Source organism: Leptinotarsa decemlineata, unplaced genomic scaffold (assembly GCF_025532065.1).
Source record: "Leptinotarsa decemlineata unplaced genomic scaffold, Ldec_3_MD MMD2_tig00000251_RagTag_RagTag, whole genome shotgun sequence".
Taxonomy (NCBI): Eukaryota; Metazoa; Arthropoda; class Insecta; order Coleoptera; family Chrysomelidae; genus Leptinotarsa; species Leptinotarsa decemlineata.
In genome coordinates, this window is record NW_027412547.1 from 3,059,925 (window position 1) to 3,080,391 (window position 20,467).

The following is a 20,467-nucleotide window of genomic DNA, read 5'->3' on the forward strand; positions in this document are numbered from 1 at the left end:
ATTTGAGGTTTACAGCAGCCGTGCGCAGTCGTAACGTGGCCAATAAGGCAACCTCCTTGACATACAGATCCAGAGGGGACAGACCAGTAATTGATTCCATTGCCGCAGTTGGTGTTGTTCTCATGGCTCCTGTGATGTTCAAACAAGCCAATCCCCGTTGATCCCCCCTTGGCTACGGCCTAGCGGACGATTGATTTTCACTTGCTATCATCCAACCCATTGAAAGATAAGACCTCGTTAGTCCTTAACTCGCACAAGTGTCGACTTTTGCGAGTTATCGTTCATAGAGAGGCCACAGCTGGTTAAAGGAAAAACAGATTCAGGGTTTGAATTTAATTGAACTTGATCCCTATTTTCTGAAATTGCTGTATGCAGTATTCACCTGAAATTTTTTGTCTATTTTGAATTTCATTTTGTACTTATAGCAATAGGTTTTCATCTCCTAGCAAATAAAACAAAAATGTCAATAAAATCAATTTTAATAATGGATGTAAGTAGGTATAAATAAAACCATCATAGAAATATAAATTGTTCCAAGTACATCAACATATCAAAAAAAGAGAAACAATTATTTCAATTCCAACATTGTAAAGCCATTATGAAATGACTTTTTATAGAATCTCAAATTGAAATAACCTCAATAAAACCTGAAAAACTGAACTTTCATTATTGATATAAAAACGTAAAAAATTTATTACAAACATTTTGCTCAGGGTGTTTTTGACCTATCCTGGTTATCACTTCAAGGATAATGCTATTTGTGATGCATTTCTTGACAAGTCAACAATTCAATGTTACTCGAACAACTAAAACACCTACTATCTGTATATTAACTGGCTATAACTTCTCTTTGATAAAACAAACATATTTTCCACTTAACATCTACAAATACATTGAAGGTTACATAATCTAAGCAGTAACCTATAATAAATAGTCGAATAAATAAAAGTTTGATTAGTATTCAGTTCTAGCAGACTTGACAATACAATCAGTGGTATATTTTACATATTTTATGCAATACCTCTAATTCAATCTGTACAAGGAAAGTAGCTTTCTCCAAATTATTATTATTAGGTAATGAATTTTTTGTTTTTAGTAGGCACTTGGATATAAAAAGTTGGGGGCTTTATAGAAATGTTCAAATTGTTGGGTATAATACATTCAAAAAACTTGGTTTGTTAATAATCCTACAATTTGAAATTTCCTAGAAGACCTCTCGAAAATTGAGCTATATATTCACAATTTAATACACAATAGGTTCTTTAAAATATGTTCCCTGTTCCACATATCTAAATTGGCTAAAACACTAGAAAAGAACTAGCAGAATTCTTCTATAACAACTTTTACATGTATTACATAGATTAAATGAGTCATCACAGTTCCATAAAACTGGAATGTCTATAAGAGCAGCCAATTTTTAAAGAAAATACAATCAAGTAGTAAACAAATGTAGTGAAAAAAATATTATTTCATTATAAGATTCTTGAAAATATTGAAATATTGTGAGCAAAACGAAACTTGTAGCTGAAAGTCGAGACTCCTTTGAAATGATATTTGACAAATCAAGATTTTCATAGTTTGAAACAAATTTAAAGCAACATCCATCAGATGTTGAAGGAAATCTTTCATTGTATGTATATCAGTCTTTTATGTGAGATTGATGACTTGTTTATTTTGTGGTAATTCATGATCACTTTAATGACATGAATAAAAACACTTTTGTCTATTGGGAAAGAAAGTTTTTGGCTTTCATCTTGATACAAAAAAAAATGAGGGAATCTTCCAAAGAAAGGAAGGAAGTAATCAATTTGAAAATAAGTAACTCTATACAACTACAAAATGTTGTTCAACTACCTGTGCTAACATCTTACCTGAAAACTCCCGATGTAATTGAGTTTTCAAACTTCATATTTCAGTTTTATACTTGATAATGGGGTTAAACCCGAAACCGGTCGTATAAATGAAGTTAACTAGTGGTAATTAGATTTCAAACAAATTTGTGTGGGAAACTTCCAAAGAAAGGAAGAAAGAAATTAACTTCAAAATAAGTTATTTGCAAAAATGTATGCCTAGATCCTGCATAGAAGTGCATGTTTTAATTTAATGAGTGACATGTCAATCATATGCAAATTAAAAAAAAATTAAAAATCAAATGAAATAGAGAATAATAAAAATAAAAGAACAATAAAAAACAAAAATTGTCCTCATAGGTACCAATTTCAGATTTTCTTTTCAAAAATGAGATATAAAATTATGTGTTAAAATATTTGATGATACTTGATGAAAATCCATAACTTATTTAACCAACACTTTATCGTGAGATTTTCACAGGACAGTTTACAAGACCGCAACATGTATTTTGTTTCGTTTTCATACTCATCAGCATAAAAGCGCTTGAGGAAACTATTACATGGCAAAACACGTATTCCGCTTTTGTAAACTGTCCAGTGAAAATTTCAGAATATAGTATTACTTGAACAAAGTATAAAAGCCTCCTCTATCGAAGACGTGCACCCAAGTCCAACTGATTTTTGAAATAATGTCTAAACATCATTGAACTTTAAAACTGTCAGACTCAATGTAATTCAAGTATTGAATAATTTTTTTCCAAGAAATCTGCTAGCTCTTTACATACCTATGCATGCCCATTAGTTGCTAAAGGAATCCTCTCGTAAAACCTTCGATGTTTTTCATCGATCTTCACTAAATAATATGTGCCTGGCAAAAAGGACTCCAAACTACTTATCGGCTCGTATGGAGCCTTGTGGCAAGTTTCTTGCCTGAGTTCCAGCATGGCCTCAAATTTACTAGGCTCTACCTCTACCCGCTGTTCCAGAAGGGGCTTAATGTGACCTAAATTCGACACCAGCCTTCTCAGTCCTCCTTCAACGTTCGTGGATACTGTGATAGAAAACATCGACGCAGCCAAGCCAGAACCATAGGAGAACAAACCTATTTTGTTGCCTGCCAACTGGGATATGTCCTTACTGACTAGAAACGAAACGAGGCCGCCGTACAATGACGGAGTGTACATATTTCCTATCTGGCTAGCCACTAAAAGTGAGGGGTGGGTTTTTTTGGTGAAACTATCTTTGGTAAAGGTTAGAAAAGCTTTCTCGACATCCCTGTCAAAGTAGCTGTCTTCTAACTTGACGTTCTCAAACTGTTCCAGGCCTGGGAATTTTTGGGACTTATTTTTTGACTGGATATAGTCATTTAGGGATAGGCGAGCTAGGGATTTTTGCACAAGCTTACAGTAGGGAGAGTGGAACAGCACGGCGTCAAAATAGTCCAAACTAACATCTGTTTTCAACTTTTTAGCAGCATTCTTTTTATACAATTGGTAACAGTTGTCCAAAGCACTAAGATAACACTGAATTGAAAGCTTCCCATCCACTACAGGGTACTCCGAAGTCAAGTCAGGCTTATAGAAGTCGTATGCGTGTTTGACGTAAGTGGCTCTAATGCCCCTATCGAAAACCAGAGGAGCATTTGGTCCAATCAACATCGCTATTGCCCCAGCGCCTCCCGTCGGCCTAGCATTGCCTTTGGCATAAACTGCAATGTCAGCTGCTACGACCAGAGCGTAACGACCATTCCAGGCGGAAGACTCGACCCAAGAAATGGAATTGAATAAGGCTGCAGTTCCCCCGTAACAAGCGTTGGTGGAATCAACTCCTTCGATGTCTGTCACCCCGTAGGGCTCAAAAAGCTGCATCAGCACCGTCTTCACACTTTTAGACTTATCAATTATTGTTTCGGTACCTACTTCTAGCCTGCCTATGTCACTAGGGCTTACGTGGTGCCTTTCCATCAGCTTCTTTACCACAGTGAGGCACAGGGAGTTGATGTCTTCTCGGTCAGTGCAGAATCCCATTTTCTGTTGTCCCAGTCCGATTGTGTATTTCCCGGCGGAGACACCGTCGTATTTCTCGAGCTCGGTTTGGTCTACATACCGAGAAGGAAAAACTAACTCCAGAGCTAGTATTCCTACGTTTTCAGGCCAAGATCCCATGGTTGGTCTCGATTTAGATGCTAGCAAGTTTCACTTTTCACTAAGAGAAAGCGACTAACCGTAAACCTGCTTTCTATGAGCTTTAAATATATAACGAGTATCGGTATTCCACCTCTCTCAGCATTTCAATTCAATGAATTTAAACTTATTCTGCTCTCCCTACCCTTCTGATTATTCAACGTTCTCCTAACCATATTTCCTCTTCTTAAATTACTTGTGAGATTATGCCAATTCTAAGGAACACTGCCGCAAGGGAGCGATTCAAAACTCTAGTAAAACAAATTGACATTTGCTTATTTTATAATCAATATTGAGAAATCATAAAGCAGTTACTATTCCATTTACCATTGTGTTTCTCGTATGATGTATATATGTAAAATTTTCAGTGAATGTTTGTGTTGGTATCTGAAGAGAAAACTATTGTACATAATACCCAAAAGGCTCAATGTATTCTAAATAATTTCTGTTTTTCTAATTTCCATACAACTGATTCACCTTTAAATGCAATCACATTAAGGAATTCATTGAATTCTCAATAAAAATCTTTCATCACATCTGAAAAACGAATTTTAAGTGAAAAACGTTTTGTATCTCCTCAATCCGATATTATTTGACGGCTTGTAGAAATATTATAGAGAATAAGATTAACAAAGCAGATAACCCTTTACAAACTTTTTAGAGAACATGGAAAACGTGGACACTTGATCATTCTTTTGATACGATCCGAACTGAAGGTTCATCAAATTTCAACATTTTCCTCTAAGTTTTAAAACTACCAACTAAGTTATAATGTGATTTACTTCGAACAGAAATAATATATGAGTAGCTAAATTAGTTATGCTATTTTGCTTCATTGATCACAAAATATTTCAAGATAAATAAAAATGCTAAAAGATTTTTATCAAGAATTTAGTGACTTTCTGATCTAATTGCATTCAAAGGTGAATCAGCAATATGGAAATAGGAAAAACAGAAATTATTTTAAATACATTGAGCCATTTGGTTATTATGTACAATAGTTTTCTCATCTGATGTATATTTCGACTAATTTCAACTCTCAGTAAATATTTATTATCTCTCTTTCCTTCTTTTTGAACGTAGATTATATTATAATAATTGGATGAAACACTCGAAATGGAAAACCTTTGGATTCGAGCTTCAAGGAAGGGTGACACTTGGTTAGGAACACAGTTTGCCCATTTGAATTCTTTATTACGAGCATCGACATAACCTTAATTATAGGTTATGTCGGTGGTTATGAGGTCACAGCATAGCTGTGATGAGGTGCATTAACCGACATAATCTATAATTAAGGTTATGTCGATTTTTGACATCAACCTTGCGCTCGCGCAAAACAACCTTATTGGGTTGGCAACCATGATGTGGTTGTAATGTTATATAACTTAAGGATAATTGGATAATCAGTATTAGCATTTATCATTAGTATTAGCAGTTATCAATTTTTATAGTTGTTGATCTAAAAGAGCAAAAGACGTTCAAGAATTTATCATGAGACGGCTTCAACTGAATAATGGTCTCTTTATTCCAACTATTGGACTAGGAACCTACAAAGTAAATATTAATTTTGTTCCATTAAATATAGGGCAATTGAAATACAATGTAATTATTTTTCCAGTCACATTCCAATGAAGTGAAAGAGGCAGTTAAGTATGCCATAGATATTGGTTATCGTCACATCGATACAGCATGGTACTACAAAAACGAAAAAGAAGTTGGTGACGCTATATGTGATAAACTGAAAGAAGGAGTTGTTAAGAGAGAAGAGTTATTCATTGTTACCAAGGTAAAGATCCATTAGGGCTATGATAATGTACTTAGGTTTGGATCATTGAGTTTCAGTAGCAACATTCATGCATGAGCATAGATAATATATTCGTGAGTCTTCAAGAGCCTTTTGTTGAATTATATTTTGCATAGAAAGTCAAAACTATCCCTTAAAATTATTTTCTCACATACTTGATAAAACCAGTTATGTTTCATCCCCAGTTATGTTTCATCCCCAGTTATGTTTCATCCATTGTCAAACTAATAATTACAGTTTTTCAAATGAGCCACCCTGTATATTTCCATTTGGATGACATACTTCAACATTTCATACATTTTTCTTTGGGGATGTACTATACAAAAAAATTAATCATTTTTTCAGTTTTAATTCATTCATTTATTTCATTTATTAAGAACATTTTATATTTTCGTTTTTATCTACTTAACTTTTTTTTGAATATCAAAACCAACCACTAACATTTTTTCATTCCATGTAGTGGTTTCAAATATAACACATGGGGAAACAACCTGACAAATATCTATTCTGCAAATAAAATAAAACAAAAAAAAATACAAATCAAATTAATCTACATCTAGTGGAAATGAAACGTTTTTCGAATGATACGAGCAAACAAATTTCGTTTTTACCTCATGCAGAGGGGTCGTTCATTAATGACGTAATGTTTTTTAGCATTTATTAACCCACCTCCTGCTTGGTGTTACTTGGTGAGGTTTGAAACTAACTCCCATCCCACACCCAAAGTCACGTGTATTTTTTAGTAATACAAAGAATCTTGAAATTTTCTCTTTCTTATACTCTGCAAATAGGTCTTTATACAGATCACCTAGTTTAGACATAATTTTAATGAAAATGTACGTGGTAATGGTGTATGTATGTATTCGGCGCTGAAATAACAATATATAACTTGCAACTGGTAAGCCAGGCGGTCGTCGTGGTTCGCGGGGATTGCATTCTTTGTCTGGCAACGGCGAATCAGTCACATCACACCCTGCATTTCAGTATAGAAGATGACTGCCACAATTGCAGTGGATAATCAGACAAATTTCTATAACCATTTTATGTATATAGTTTCAAATCATTTTAAACGCCTTTGAAACATAATCGATTTATGTAGATTGCTTTATATATTTCTTTCTCACTATGTAGATAACTAGTACTATGTTGCTGTACCTTGAAGAATCTCATATTAAATTCGTATTTTTTTATGATTATTGAAGTAATCATGTATTCTCATATATTTACTAATGAATTTCATTATTCTTTCATCTCTAGGCAGATATGAAGTTTTTTTTTTATTTTACAGCTCTGGAATAATTTCCATGAGACAAAAAATGTAGTACCTAAATTGAGGGAATCTCTAGAATCACTCAAGTTGGATTATGTTGATTTGTTTCTGATTCATTGGCCTTTTGCTTTCAAAGTAAGTATTTATTCCTGATTCTTATATATTTGAAGTCTTTTTTGTTTTCTCTTCCATTACTCAAATCATTAGGTATAACTTTGGAGCGTAACTCAACTTGGAATTGATGAACTGATCATTTGATAGGTTTTTTTCAACATCAATAAAACCATTTGTGCACCTTACCAGAGATCTGCCTTGGTAACGAAATTTTAGAAAGTATACATACTCATTAATTTCTTGGGCTGAATATAGATGAAATTGAAGTCCAAGGACCATACAATAAACTTAGGCAAGAAGCTTGCCTCAGGGTGAAACATGCTGAGAGTCATCTCAACAGAACTAGGCTGTAACCATTCAAAAACAGCCTATTTTGCTCTCCCAGATTTCCATATTAGATACGGAATGGCCTACTGGAGAGTCTGCTCCAGAGACTTATTTCAAATGATTTTTGTTCTTCAAAATGGGCTGTCCATTACACCTGTAAAGCTGCTTCCCAGGATAAATTCAAATTTTAAATATTTCTAATTTTCATTGGCAATTCAATACATTCATTTTTTGAAGAGTATTTGAAAATTGAGAACATGATGATTTTCTACCAACACTAGTTGTACACGGCTGAAGAGCCTTCACAACAGACCAAAGAGAACAGTACAGTTCATTATTTTGAATATTGAGGACCAGTTTCTTATTTGAATGCCTGCATTTATTGGTGACTATTCAAATTAACCCCCAATAGCAAAGTTTCATAAAGACCCCAACCTCTGTCTCTTTCTTGGAATGCTCAAGTTTTGTTAATATATTATGTTTAATGTGATAATTGAAAAATAATTAAAAATTTGTTTTGATCGATAAAATTCAATTTGTTGTCTAAATATGTTTTGTCAGTATCACTGGTTAGAAACTTCATGAAATTTGCTAAAAATATATTGCTAACTTCTACGTGAGTATTTTATAATTTCCTTTCAACTTAATGTACAAACGATCTATATGAAAGAAAGAAAGAAATTTTATTGAGCTCAAATTACAATTTCTGTTAAATTAGAAAATATCTGCAATAACAAAATTTGCTTGGATATGTCATACTAAAAATATAAAAAATATACATAGAGTACATAAAATAAATCTCACAATAGTTATAACTCACAATATAAATACACATATATACACACATATAGGTACATATATTAGGTCCACTGATAATTGAATAACTCATCAATCTTATAGAAGCCTTGGTTGACAAGTGAATTTTTTACTTTGAACTTCAATTCTTTGATATGAAGGTCTTTCCACTCACTAGGCAAAGTGTTATATATTTTTATGGGAAGAAACTCCGTTTGTTTGGCTGTGTTTTGATAATGCATCTTCGGTAGCCTGATGATATCTTTGTGTTTTGTATCATAATTGTGAATTCTAGAGCCAATATTATATTCATTTTTATTTTTATGTACAAACAATACTGCTTCTAGTATATACATGGAAGGTAATGTAAGTATGACCCATTTTATGAAGATTGGTTTAGCATGGGTTCTGGAATCAACTTTTTCTAAATCTCTCATTATCTTTTTTTGGTAATGAATACTTCACTTGCATGTGAGGAAGTACCCCATATCAGTATTCTATAGTTTATGTGGCAATGAGCCATGCCAAAATATGCAGTTCTCAGCACATCGTTTGAAACTAAACTCCTTATATCCCATATCTATAACAATGAGAAAAAATAGTTTTACAATAAAGAACTAGTCAAAAATGACTTACTCAATGTGTTCAATTTCATCATTTGTGTTACCATTTTTTGTCTGTATTTCAAATAAGTTATAATACAGGTCTCAGATGTTTTTGTTATATCCCTCACACTGATTCCATAACAAAGTGAAGAGAAAACTAAAAAAAGTCTTACCTGAATAACTGTTTAAGCTTCACCATAGCCATGCTTGCAGGAAACATTTTTGTATTTGTTATGTTTATTATTAGTATGGTTAAAACCTCAGAGTAATAATAAGACATCGAGTTGTCATGCCTATACCAATACAATACATGTATTTTGAAATGGGTATAAGACTATCCTTTTTTGTACAACTTGTCGGCGAGGGGGGTGGCGGGTAATGAGAGGTTATGGAGAGTTTGTTTACATTTGAACTAAGTTGGACCATAAAACAGTGGCGTTGGTTTAGTGGATAATCAGAGGGATATCATATATTTATAAAATAAATAATTTCAGGTGGAAATGTATTCTGTTCAAATAGTTCCTACAGGAAATCTGATTTATTATTAATGATTATGGAAATGAGGCCAGTTTTTCTATCACCTACTAGATTTTTATTTATGTATGGCTTTATAATAAAGGGCGTCGTTTACTGGGTTAAAATTAATTTATTTCAGATGAACTAATTCATAACAATGATAAATATTGATTTCAAAAAGTAATGAACTTTGCTTTATAAAATCAGATGAAGAAATGTGTGATTTATCCTCAGATTTAATGAACAAGTGGTACGGTTTATGAGGTCCAATATAAAGAATTTATATTTATCATTGTTATGAGTTAGCTACTTGAAATAATTTAATTTTAACCAAGTAAACCACGCGCTTTATTATAAAGCCATACTTAAATAAAAATCTGGTGGGTCGTAGAAAAACTGGCCCCCTTTCCATAATCATTAATAATAAATCATATTTCCTGTAGGAAGTATTTGAACAGAATAGATTTTCACCTGAAATGATTTATTTTATAAAATATATCACTGAGGATACACTACAAAAACACACTTTTGTCTATTTTCCACGCTATTTCTTTATTGTGACTAGTTTCGGCTATAACACCATTTTCAAAACGTAACTGATTACATTTAAATCTGAGTAATTTATACCTACCAGACACACGCTACTATCAACAATGAATACATGTAAAAACATTAAAAATTCAAAATAAGTGGAAATATTTCGTCTAAAATTCAAAATGTTGGTAGATAATTAAAAGTAAAGATGATTATTGCAAGTGGAATAAATTGTCAATTTGAAGAATATAACTTTTAAGAAAGTTTATTAGGCTGATAAAATTTGACCAAACGCCTTGGTTAAAAACTTTCATTGATTTGAATTCGTGTTAAGACAAAACGGTAAAAATGAGTTTGATTTTTTTTTTAGCTAAAGAATAACACAATTTTCAGAAAAACAATCGAGAATTGTCGTAATATGAATAGGTTAAGTTATATTTTAAATAGGATAGATACGAAGCAAAAAGTTATATATCAAAACCAAAATATTCACAGTTTAACTTTTCTTGATGATAATATGATAGTAATTGAGTTGAGTAAAGTCAGTACAAAATTGAATAAACCCATTCATTTATGTAGGTTTTAGTGTTTTGGAAATTTCAAAAACCATTTTATATGACTTCCAAATGAAAACACGAATTGTTATATACAGATACTGACTCACCAATTTACCACTTTTTCACCGATGACATAAACATATTAAAGAAATAAAAAGAAGTTCATACATTTTATACTTCTGACTTTGCTGTAAATAACAAATTTGAAATTTCATCAGCATATAAAAAAATTTTAGGTTTGATGAAAGATGGAAATAATGAAAGAATTTCAAAAGAGTGTAAATCTGAAGTCAAAAATGTATACAATAAAAAGAGGGGGTGAAGAGGATGATGAGAAAAAGAATAAGGCATAGCAAAAGCTTCTTTTCAAACACAATGAGTCATCTCATCCAAGAGAACAACATAAGCAACCATAACACACAACAACAAAACTCATCAAATGAATGGCGTGTACAACTGACAGGTTACAGAGAAAGAATTTCATTTGAGAGGAATTTGAGGGACAACTTGTTGAGAAGGAAACCATCACCTCCACCTATGCTGCAGCTATCGGTAAAGTATTTAACATACACGTAATGCATAATCTTGTTCTTTGAAACTTTACAACCTATAAGACTCAATAAAAATACTTTCCGATCTCAAACATTGCATACATGTTTATCAAACATACATTCTATCTCAAATGAAAACTTTTTGTTTCAGTGAGATGGATTTTAGTGATGTGTATGAAGATATGTTATTGAAGGTATGTGCGGCATAAGGGCGCTACTAGAACTTTGAGAATGTATGAACTTGAAAACTGAAGAATCTATAAAAAATGTGTTACATTGTAAAATTTATAATTTTTCGAAAGAAAATAAAAGTTTTTAAATACTGTAGGAAGAAAACCGTCTTTCAATTATAATCCCTGAACCATTAGTGTTTCAACCCCACACAGTCAACTCTAGTCTCTGAAATAACGAATGAAAATTAAAAAGAATAGCTGAAAATGATAATTATATTAAGCAAAAAACTCTGAAATGAAATTACAATAACAAAAAATTAAGCAAATAATTGAGAATAGAATAATTAAAATGAAATAGAAATTAAAAGATTTCAAGCTAAGTTACTTCACGCCATTTTGATATTTAGTATCCACAATCGTCTTCACGTGATGACTGTAATTTCATTTCAGGGTTTTTTGCTTAATATAATTGTTATTTTCAACTATTCATTATAATTTTCATTTGTTATTTCGGAGATTTTCAATCATCATATCAGACAATTGAAGTCCGAATTAATGAAATTATTGTTATTGTTTAATTATTTGCTTTATTAACACCCAATAATAATGAAGACCTGCATAGGAATACAACAAAGAACTAAAAATATTCTAGTAAAAAAACTTCTAGCAAAAATTCACTTTTGATATAATGTTAGTAAACATAAAAACAAAATTTAATTAGGCAAGATGCAGAATAATGTTTAGACAGTCATGCTAGGACTGATACAATTATTATTTTGAAAATCAAGATCCCACCAGAGTTTTTCAATAAATTATATAGATCTTTTGTACACTGAATTGAAAGAAAATTATAAAATTTAAGTGAAAGTTAACGGTATATTTTTAGCAAACCGGCGATACTGACCAAAAATATTTAGACAAAAAATTTAACTATCCATCAAAACACAGATTTGAAATTATGTTTCAATTATCCCATCAAATATAATATTTTAACAAAACTTGAAGCATTCCAAGAAAGAGACAGCGGTTGGGATCTTTATGAAACTTTGCTATTGAGGGTTAACTTGAATAGTCACCAATAAATGCAGGTATTCAAATAAGAAAGCGGTCCTCAATATTCAAAATAATGACTGACTTTTCTAAGGCTGACTTTTCTAAGGCTTTTCACAGAATAAATCACAATATTCTATTGAAGATCTGAAATTTTGGTTTTACAGAATATTTGGTAAATTGGTTTGGTGGTTCTTTGGCCAGTCGTTCACAACAGATTAAAATTGGTGGATGCAAATCGAGTGATATATTAGTAATATCTGGAGTGCCACAAGGATCAAATTGTTCACCCCTGTTATTCAATATTTTTGTGAATGACATAGGATGTCTGAAGCTTTTCAGACCGATAAAATCATACAATGACCAAATTCTCCTTCAGGATGATCTAGATAAAGTTCATGAATGGTGTGTTATTAATAACTCACTTCTTAATGTGAATAAATGCCATTTTATTACTTTCTCAAGAGTTGGTAGGAAATTCGATACATCATACAACATAAATGATCAGCACTTAGAATACACTTCCTCTATAAAATATTTGGGGGTCATTTTTGATGAGCAACTCAAATTTGTAAACCATATAAACCAAGTGAGTGTGAAATCATCCAAAACACTGGGTCTTATTTTACGTCATTGTTCAGGATTTTCCATTGATGTATTAAAAAGGATTTATTTAGCTCTAGTGGTGTCTAAGTTAGAATATGCATGTATCATTTGGTCTACATTTTACAATGTGCACTGTTTGTCTCTAGAAAGAGTGCAAAATAAATTTCTGAGATTTTGTTCTTTCAAGTTGGGTCTTCAAATACAGTACCATGACTATTCGATTATATTACAAGAAATGGGGCTGAAACTATTGCAAACCAGAAGAATTCATGCAGATCTATGCTATGCATTCAAGCTGCTTAATGGACTAATAACTTGTCCTGAATTACTTGAATCTGTCAACATTCATGTTCCAAACAGGAATCTTAGACACAGCCATTTATTTCATATATCCTTCCATCATACAAATTACGGCAAACATACACCCTTGGAAAGAACCCTACAGTTAGTAGATGACAAAAACATCAGTATTTTTGGTGTCTTTTATGGTCGTTTTAAACAATCATTGGATAATTTAAGTTGGTAATTGTTTACATAAGGTAGTAACAAGTTTAATTTTAATTCTATATCCTATATTATTTTATAATGTTATAAAGTTGTGTGCTGCAGAAACATTCCGTAGCGTATTAGTTTATATTTTACATTTTTATATTGTTCTTTTTTTCTTTGAAATTTTCACACCGTAATGGGGTTTATCCCGTATAAATAAATAAAAATAAAATAAATAAATAACGATCCCTACTGTTCCCTTTGGTCTGTTGAGGCAGCTCTTCATCCGTGTACAAAGTGTTGGTAGAAAATCATCATATTCTCATTTTTCAAATACTTCAAAATATAAATAAATGTCTTGAATTGTCAATAACAATTAGAAATATACGAAATTTAAAAAAATGAATTCGGTAAACATATTCAGCATTGAAAAAAAAAACCTCACTAGTTTGAGTGATTCCTGATTTTTAACAATATATTTATTATTAATTCAAGCCGAAAATGATGATATTGATTCGTGTGAAGAGAAATTAATGAATTTAAATGAAAATGCAAATAATTTCAAAGTCCTCTATTATTTTGATCTTATAAAAGACATGTTGCGTTTGTTGTGTAGACAAAGTGGTGACATGAATCACAAAAGTTTTCATTGTACTGAATGTCTAAATCATTTTCATTCACGAGCTACACGCAGCTGTACATCGTATATATGTCATATTAAAGAAGAAAATATTGGGTATGGTATAGAAGTAGAGTTCAAATAGACATAGAAGGGGAGATCAAAACTTTATCGCCACCACGGTGATCTGGAATATGAGCAATATACAGTGCATTTTTTTAATGAATACTTTATTTTGAAGTGAAATTGACAGATGAAACTTTCAATATGGCGACTGGGCGCTATATGGAAAAAAAAATTAAATGAAAAGGGGGGTTTTTTGACACATCATTTTAAAGCTCCTGACGAATACTTCACAATCCTAGAATATGAAGTCAATATATTCACTTAATATAAAATGGCGGAACATTTAATAATTTCCTGAAGACGAACACACTGATATCGATATTTCTATAAATATTCCTTTTTATCTGCCATATGGCAATTCCAACAAGCCGATAAGGTTTGTTGAGTTGTTTTTTTGTTTATAAAAACGACAAAAAATGCCAGAATATATTCATTTAGTTTTCGGTTTTACTATAGTAGAAAGGTACCACGCCAACAATGTCTAAAATGGTCAATTCTCGTCCATTGGAAGAAGAAAATTGAATCGATTTTTATTTAAGGTGCGACGCGTAACTTTCACGAGACTGAAAGGATTTTCAACGAACGTTTTCCGAATCGTCCTATCTGTAGAAAATATTTGAGGAAACTTGTATCCAAATTCACAACTACCGGTAGTGTACATAACAGAAAGCCCTCAGGTCATCCGTCCATTCCAGAAGAACAGCAAATGCAAATAATTGGTAGTAAATCCTGAACAAATAATTGGTAGTAAATCCTGAACAGTCTAATTATTACGTCGCGAATGTTTGTGAGGTGTCTCCTTTTACTGTGAAGAGGAATAGGTATCATCCATACAAAATTAAAATGATACACCAATTAACTGAAGATGACCCTGATCGAAGAACAGAATTCTGCGAAATCATGACGGAAACCATTGCAAGGCATCCTACCTATCTCCACAATATTTGTTTTAGTGACGAATGTACCTTTTTTTAAACGACAATGTTCACAGACAAAATTGCCGTTATTGGTGTGACACCAACCTTCACGTTTTCCGGGAAACACATACCCAATATCCAGAAAAAATTAACATTTGGGCAGGAATATTGGGAAACCATATTGTAGGACCTCTATGTATTGATCAAAATCCAATAAATGAATTGTATTTGAATATGCTGGAAACTACTGTTGACCCTCTCATCACTGAAATCGTCGAATCGAATCCTAATGAAATCGATATGGATATTGTATTCCAACAAGATGGAGCACCACTACATTACTCCAGACAAGTCAGAAACTATTTGGATACTACTTTTCCCGGTCGTTGGATTGGCTATCGAGGTCCTACAGAATGGCCAGTCCGCTCGCCAGATTTGACACCGTTGGACTTTTTTATGGAGCTATTTGAAGAAGCGAAAGGTGTACGAAACTGAACCTGCTTCAATATTGGATATACCGCAGAGAATAATAAATATTTGTAGAGATATTGACGCTACTGTGTTCGAAAATGTTTGGCGTGAAATATCGGATAGGCTGTTCATATGTCAAGAAGTTCAAGGCAACCACTTCGAGCATCTTCTGAACTGACCTCAAGTTTATCACCTCATATTATGTAGTTAAATGTCAATGTATTCAGGCAATTATTAAAAGTTCCGCCATTTTGTAGTAGTTGAAGATATTGACATTATATTCTAGGATTGTGAAGCATCTGTCAGGAGCTTCAAAAAGATGTGTCAAAAAATTTAATCTGTTAATTTCACTTCAAAATAAAGTATTCATGTATTAATTTTATTATCCCAAATTTTAAGTTTTTGAGTTGACCCGTTCAAAAAATAAAAGAGGGGTGGGGGGTACATTAAAGAAGTGCACCGTACAATGTTCTGCAAAAAAACCCTGAAATAACGATATAACAACATGTAACGTTTGTTTGAAGGTGACTGACAATGTTTCATGATGAATTTCACAAGTTCGGACTTCCATTGCTCTGAAACAACTAAAAAAGAAGAATTAAAAATGAATAGCTGAAAATAACGATTATATTGAGCAAAATAAACCTGAAATGAAATAATAGTGAAATAAAATACAAGTAAAAATAGAACAATTGAATAAATGAAATAATAAAGAAATGAAAAAAGAAAATAAAAATGAAAAGTGGAGAGATTCCAAGTCACGTTAGTTCACGACGTTTCGATTGTTAGTATCTACAATCGTCTTCGGGTGATGACTGGACTGATTCCTCCGAAAGATGACTATTTATAGGTCGTTCGAGTACTTTCACTTATCCCCGCTTTCCATTTTCCGCTTCACTGGTTCCGTGCGAAATGACCGTTTGGCGGGAGTTGGCCATTTTTCGCTTGATGATGGGTTTCCATATGTTGCGTATTTCTACGCTGGCTTGGCTGAATACGTAGTTGGACAACATGTAAGTGGCTTCCTTGAATTTTCTCCTAAACCAATGTTCCTCTCTGTGCAAGATCTCAGCTTGGGACCACTCGATGTTGTGTTGATGAGTCCAAACATGGTCTGCTATTCCTGATTTGCTGGTTTCCCCTCGCTGTGTGTGTTTCTTGTGCTCGGCAATGCGAACAATAAAGGGCCTCTTAGTTTCACCAATATAGGATTTTCCCCACTCACAGGGTATCCGGTAAATGCAATTCTTGGAATCGCAGTCCGCGTTTGGTGGCCTGGTTTTCGTGAGGCTGCTACGGATAGTGTTACCGGATCTGAAGCAGGTTCTGATGTTGTACTTGGAACCAATTCATCTTATCCTCTCCGATAATCCTCTGCAAGCACTGGTTGTGACGGCTTCTCTTCCTTGCGAGGCTCGTGCTGTCTTTTAGCCAAACCCTTTTCTACCATCGCTTTGGAGTAGCCATTCCGTTAAAGATCATTTTTGATGATGTCTAGCTCCTTCTCGATACCTTCCTTCGTATTACAGAGCCCTCTAATAGAGCCTTGATGATTCCTCTTTTAGTCGATTGATGGTGGTTGGATTCGTGGTTCAGATACTGTCCCGTATGGGTGGGTTTTCGGTATACAGATGTTTCCCACTTAGTGTCGGTCCTCTTCACCAAAACCCATTCTTCTTTCTCAGTTGCCTCAGGGATTTCAAATAATTTTATATAGTAGACAATGGAAGTCCGAACTAGTGAAATTTAACAACATTTAGTTGGGAGTTGACACCATCTTCTTTCATGTGCAATCTATATGGGTAATGAATTGAAAATTTTGGTGTAGGAAGATGCTGATCTCTTGCCCTCAGATTCAACTTCCTACAGCGATGTAGACTACTTGCAGACGTGGCAAGGCATGGAGGAGTGTGTTAAGTTAGGTCTTGCCAAAAGCATTGGCTTGTCAAATTTTAATGAAGAACAGATCACCCGTATATTACAAAATTGCAAAATCAAACCTGTAGTCAATCAAGTGGAGGTGAATCCAAACTTCAATCAGAAGGGTTTGATACAGTTCTGTAAGGAGAGGGATATTGTGGTGACTGGTTTCTGCCCGTTGGGTCGAAGTACTCAGAGTATTGATACCCCAGATTGTCCCCTTTCTACTATTCTGGACCCAAAAGTGAAGGAAATTGCAGAAAAATATGGTAAAACGAGTGCCCAGGTGGTGTTACGTTACTTGGTAAGTTGAAATTTCATTATACAAAACTGGTTGGAAACCAACACAAAAGTTAGATCCTTTCGCTGTTTTGCAATTTCAAAATTTCAGATATTTTAAAGTATTGTTAATCTTCTTACGAGATGATAAAGAAATCAATATATTATATAGACATTAAGATGTTTATAGTAAATATATCCACTCTTCTCAAATTGTTACTAGTTGAAAACAAATATCTCTCTGAGTTTGTAGAAAGAAAGATATGGGAGATGTTTGATGGGCAGAATTAGTACCATTGGCAATAAATGAATCTATTGATATTCCTGAGTACGGTCGAGAAAAATGTGTTAAAATCTGTTTAAAATCTATTGTTGCCAATGACTCGATAGCTTCGTATTGAAAGACATGAAACAAATTATAACGATACACTAGACAAAACTATAGAAGCGCAGAAGAGCCACATATGATTTAGAATCTCGAAATTTCGACTTTAATTTCGAAATTACGACTTCACACTCGAAACTTCTACTTTGATCTCAAATCTCGACTTTGAACTCGGATTAACGACTTTAAACTCGAAATTTCGACTTCAATATGGTAATTTCAAAATTTCGAAATTTAATCCTTCTAGAACTACCTCCTCTCCACATTTTTCTGAAGAAAGAGCCTAGATGGACTGTATATAGACTGCTGCACATCGCCGATTGCACGCAGCAATCTAATGCAGTGCACTAGACTGCTGGCTGACACTGGAAGTCACAGCATTCTGGGAATGACCTCTAACTTTATGCTTCCAACTGTCAACTACGTACCTACTGTCTTATAAAGTACTATTCCCGAGTAGAGGACTGGATCCTCCGGGAGAAGGAAATATTAAGAGCAAATAGTTGTCGGTTAACAGATGGATCAAAAAACCTTCAGGCTCTGGTGCAGGTGTTTTCATTTGCAGACCCAGGACAGAGATATAAACCTGCCTAGAGACCTATGCGACAGTATTACAAGCGGAAGTATATGCCATTAAATTGTGTGCGGAGAGATTGGTAGAATCCAAACTCAAACACAAGTCAATAAAAATTTTCTCGGACAGTCAAGCGGTGTTGGAAGCTCTTGGCTCCTACCAAGCAACGTCTAAGCTGGTAGCAAGCTTGTGGCAAATCTTCTAGGATTGGCTCACTCCCAGGCGTTTATTCACCCTTCGAAACTTGATACTAAACAGTTGTTGGACTACAGTAGGGATGAACTACGATGTCTAACAGGCCTTCCTACAAGTCACTGTTATTTGAATCATCATATACAGAGATTTGGACTGTCGGAAGACAGTGTGTATCGTCTCTGTTTGGAAAATGACGAAACAGCAGAGCATATACTTTGTGCCTGCCTCGCTGCAGGTTTTCAGAGTTTGGCAGAACCACACTTTTACCATCTGACCTGAAAGGTCACTCAATATATAAACTAATCGGTTTCGTCAAGAAGCTGGGTTTATTTGGTCAGTGTGAATAGGTATGAGCCGCAATAAACCCTTGCGGGTTGCGGTGGAGGGTCGAATAGGCCCACTCACTTTTGACCTAGGTTAGGTCAAAAGTGAGTGGGCCTATTCGTGCTTTGAAACATGTGATCATTTAGAGAATTTTCAGTGGTCACTTTTTTCCGGGAATATTACATAAAAGAAAAGATGTTTGTAATGAGGATTACAGAATATCACCTGATGAGGTACAAATGAGATCTAAAATATTTGATGTTTCTTTATTTTAGTTTTCAGCTTAAGCTTGACAGCAGAAAAGAAGGCAGTGTTGATATTGCAATTTTTGTTCCAGGTAACACTAGGAATAAGTGTCATTCCCAAATCTGTTACAAAATCGAGAATTTTGGAGAATTTCCAGATATTTGATTTTGATCTAGGCCCTGAAGATATCCATTACTTGGACTCTTGTAACAGAAATCAACGAGTATCTGCTATGACCCCTTACAAGGACCACAAATATTATCCCTTTATTATTGAAAATTAAAAATTATAACTGTTATGTTGAGAATATTTTGGTGTTTTCTGGAATTTACTAATAGTAAAAATTCTCTGTTAATTTCATAGAATTCGTCAGCACTTTAATTGATCTCATATTTAGTTTCTCAACTCCGATATCTGTCAATTCAAATGTTCCAGTATGCAGAAAAATAGTCAGAGTCATCCCAGTTTGAGGTTAAAATTTATATATGCAATATGAAATTTACTTATTGTGAAATATAAGTATATGGAACCATTCCTTGTTGTGCATTTCTGAAATATGTGATTAATCAGAGCCCATTGAGAAGAATGTGATTTGAACTAGCTTACCAAAATCTCTGGAAGGTTACATGGAAATCTCTCTGTACCTGTAGAGTAGGGAGGGTGAGTGTATACCCACAGCACTTAGGCCACATGTGACCCATTGTGACCCTCCCGAGGAGTTGTCCTCCTAGGTCATCGTCCATCCTGTTCCTTCCATGAAGGTGGACAGGTCACTAGGAGACATCAGCTTTATATTGGCAGGTGTAGGCCAAGAATCGCCGAACACACACTCTCTTTGGCAACCTTGAGGTGTCTCACGGTGGCCTCCGTGAAGGTTTATGAAGGTGCAGTGACATAACTGTCGTTGCGCGGCTTCTTCAACCTTCTTGGGGTTCCCTCCGTGGAGGTGCACAAGTGAGGGAGCTTTCCTGCAGGGGCAGCCGGTTC

General features: G+C 33.9%; 2 protein-coding genes across 2 annotated transcripts; one reads left to right on the forward strand and one right to left on the reverse strand.

Moving 5' to 3' along the window:
* Positions 1–463: 463 nt before the first annotated feature.
* Hmgs (HMG Coenzyme A synthase) lies at positions 464–4,197 on the reverse strand. The gene has a single exon (XM_023171460.2). The coding sequence runs from the start codon at positions 4,013–4,015 to the stop codon at positions 2,636–2,638; it is 1,380 nt and encodes a 459-aa protein (XP_023027228.1). The 5' UTR covers positions 4,016–4,197; the 3' UTR covers positions 464–2,635.
* Positions 4,198–5,364: 1,167 nt separating this feature from the next.
* On the forward strand, positions 5,365–19,845 carry LOC111515230 (aldo-keto reductase family 1 member B1-like). Its single transcript, XM_074173525.1, has 5 exons — positions 5,365–5,587; positions 5,652–5,819; positions 7,126–7,242; positions 17,386–17,781; positions 19,572–19,845. The coding sequence occupies exons 1-5, from the start codon at positions 5,525–5,527 to the stop codon at positions 19,761–19,763; spliced, it is 936 nt and encodes a 311-aa protein (XP_074029626.1). The 5' UTR covers positions 5,365–5,524; the 3' UTR covers positions 19,764–19,845.
* The last annotated feature ends 622 nt before the right edge of the window (positions 19,846–20,467 follow it).

Coding starts and splice junctions, on each gene's coding strand:
- Hmgs (XM_023171460.2), bottom strand. CDS start 4,015: ATGGGATCTTGGCCTGAAAACGTAGGAATACTAGCTCTGGAGTTAGTT.
- LOC111515230 (XM_074173525.1), top strand. CDS start 5,525: ATGAGACGGCTTCAACTGAATAATGGTCTCTTTATTCCAACTATTGGA. Junction 5,820..7,125: donor AGTTATTCATTGTTACCAAG/GTAAAGATCCAT, acceptor TTTATTTTACAG/CTCTGGAATAATTTCCATGA. Junction 17,782..19,571: donor AGGTGGTGTTACGTTACTTG/GTAAGTTGAAAT, acceptor TTTTTGTTCCAG/GTAACACTAGGAATAAGTGT.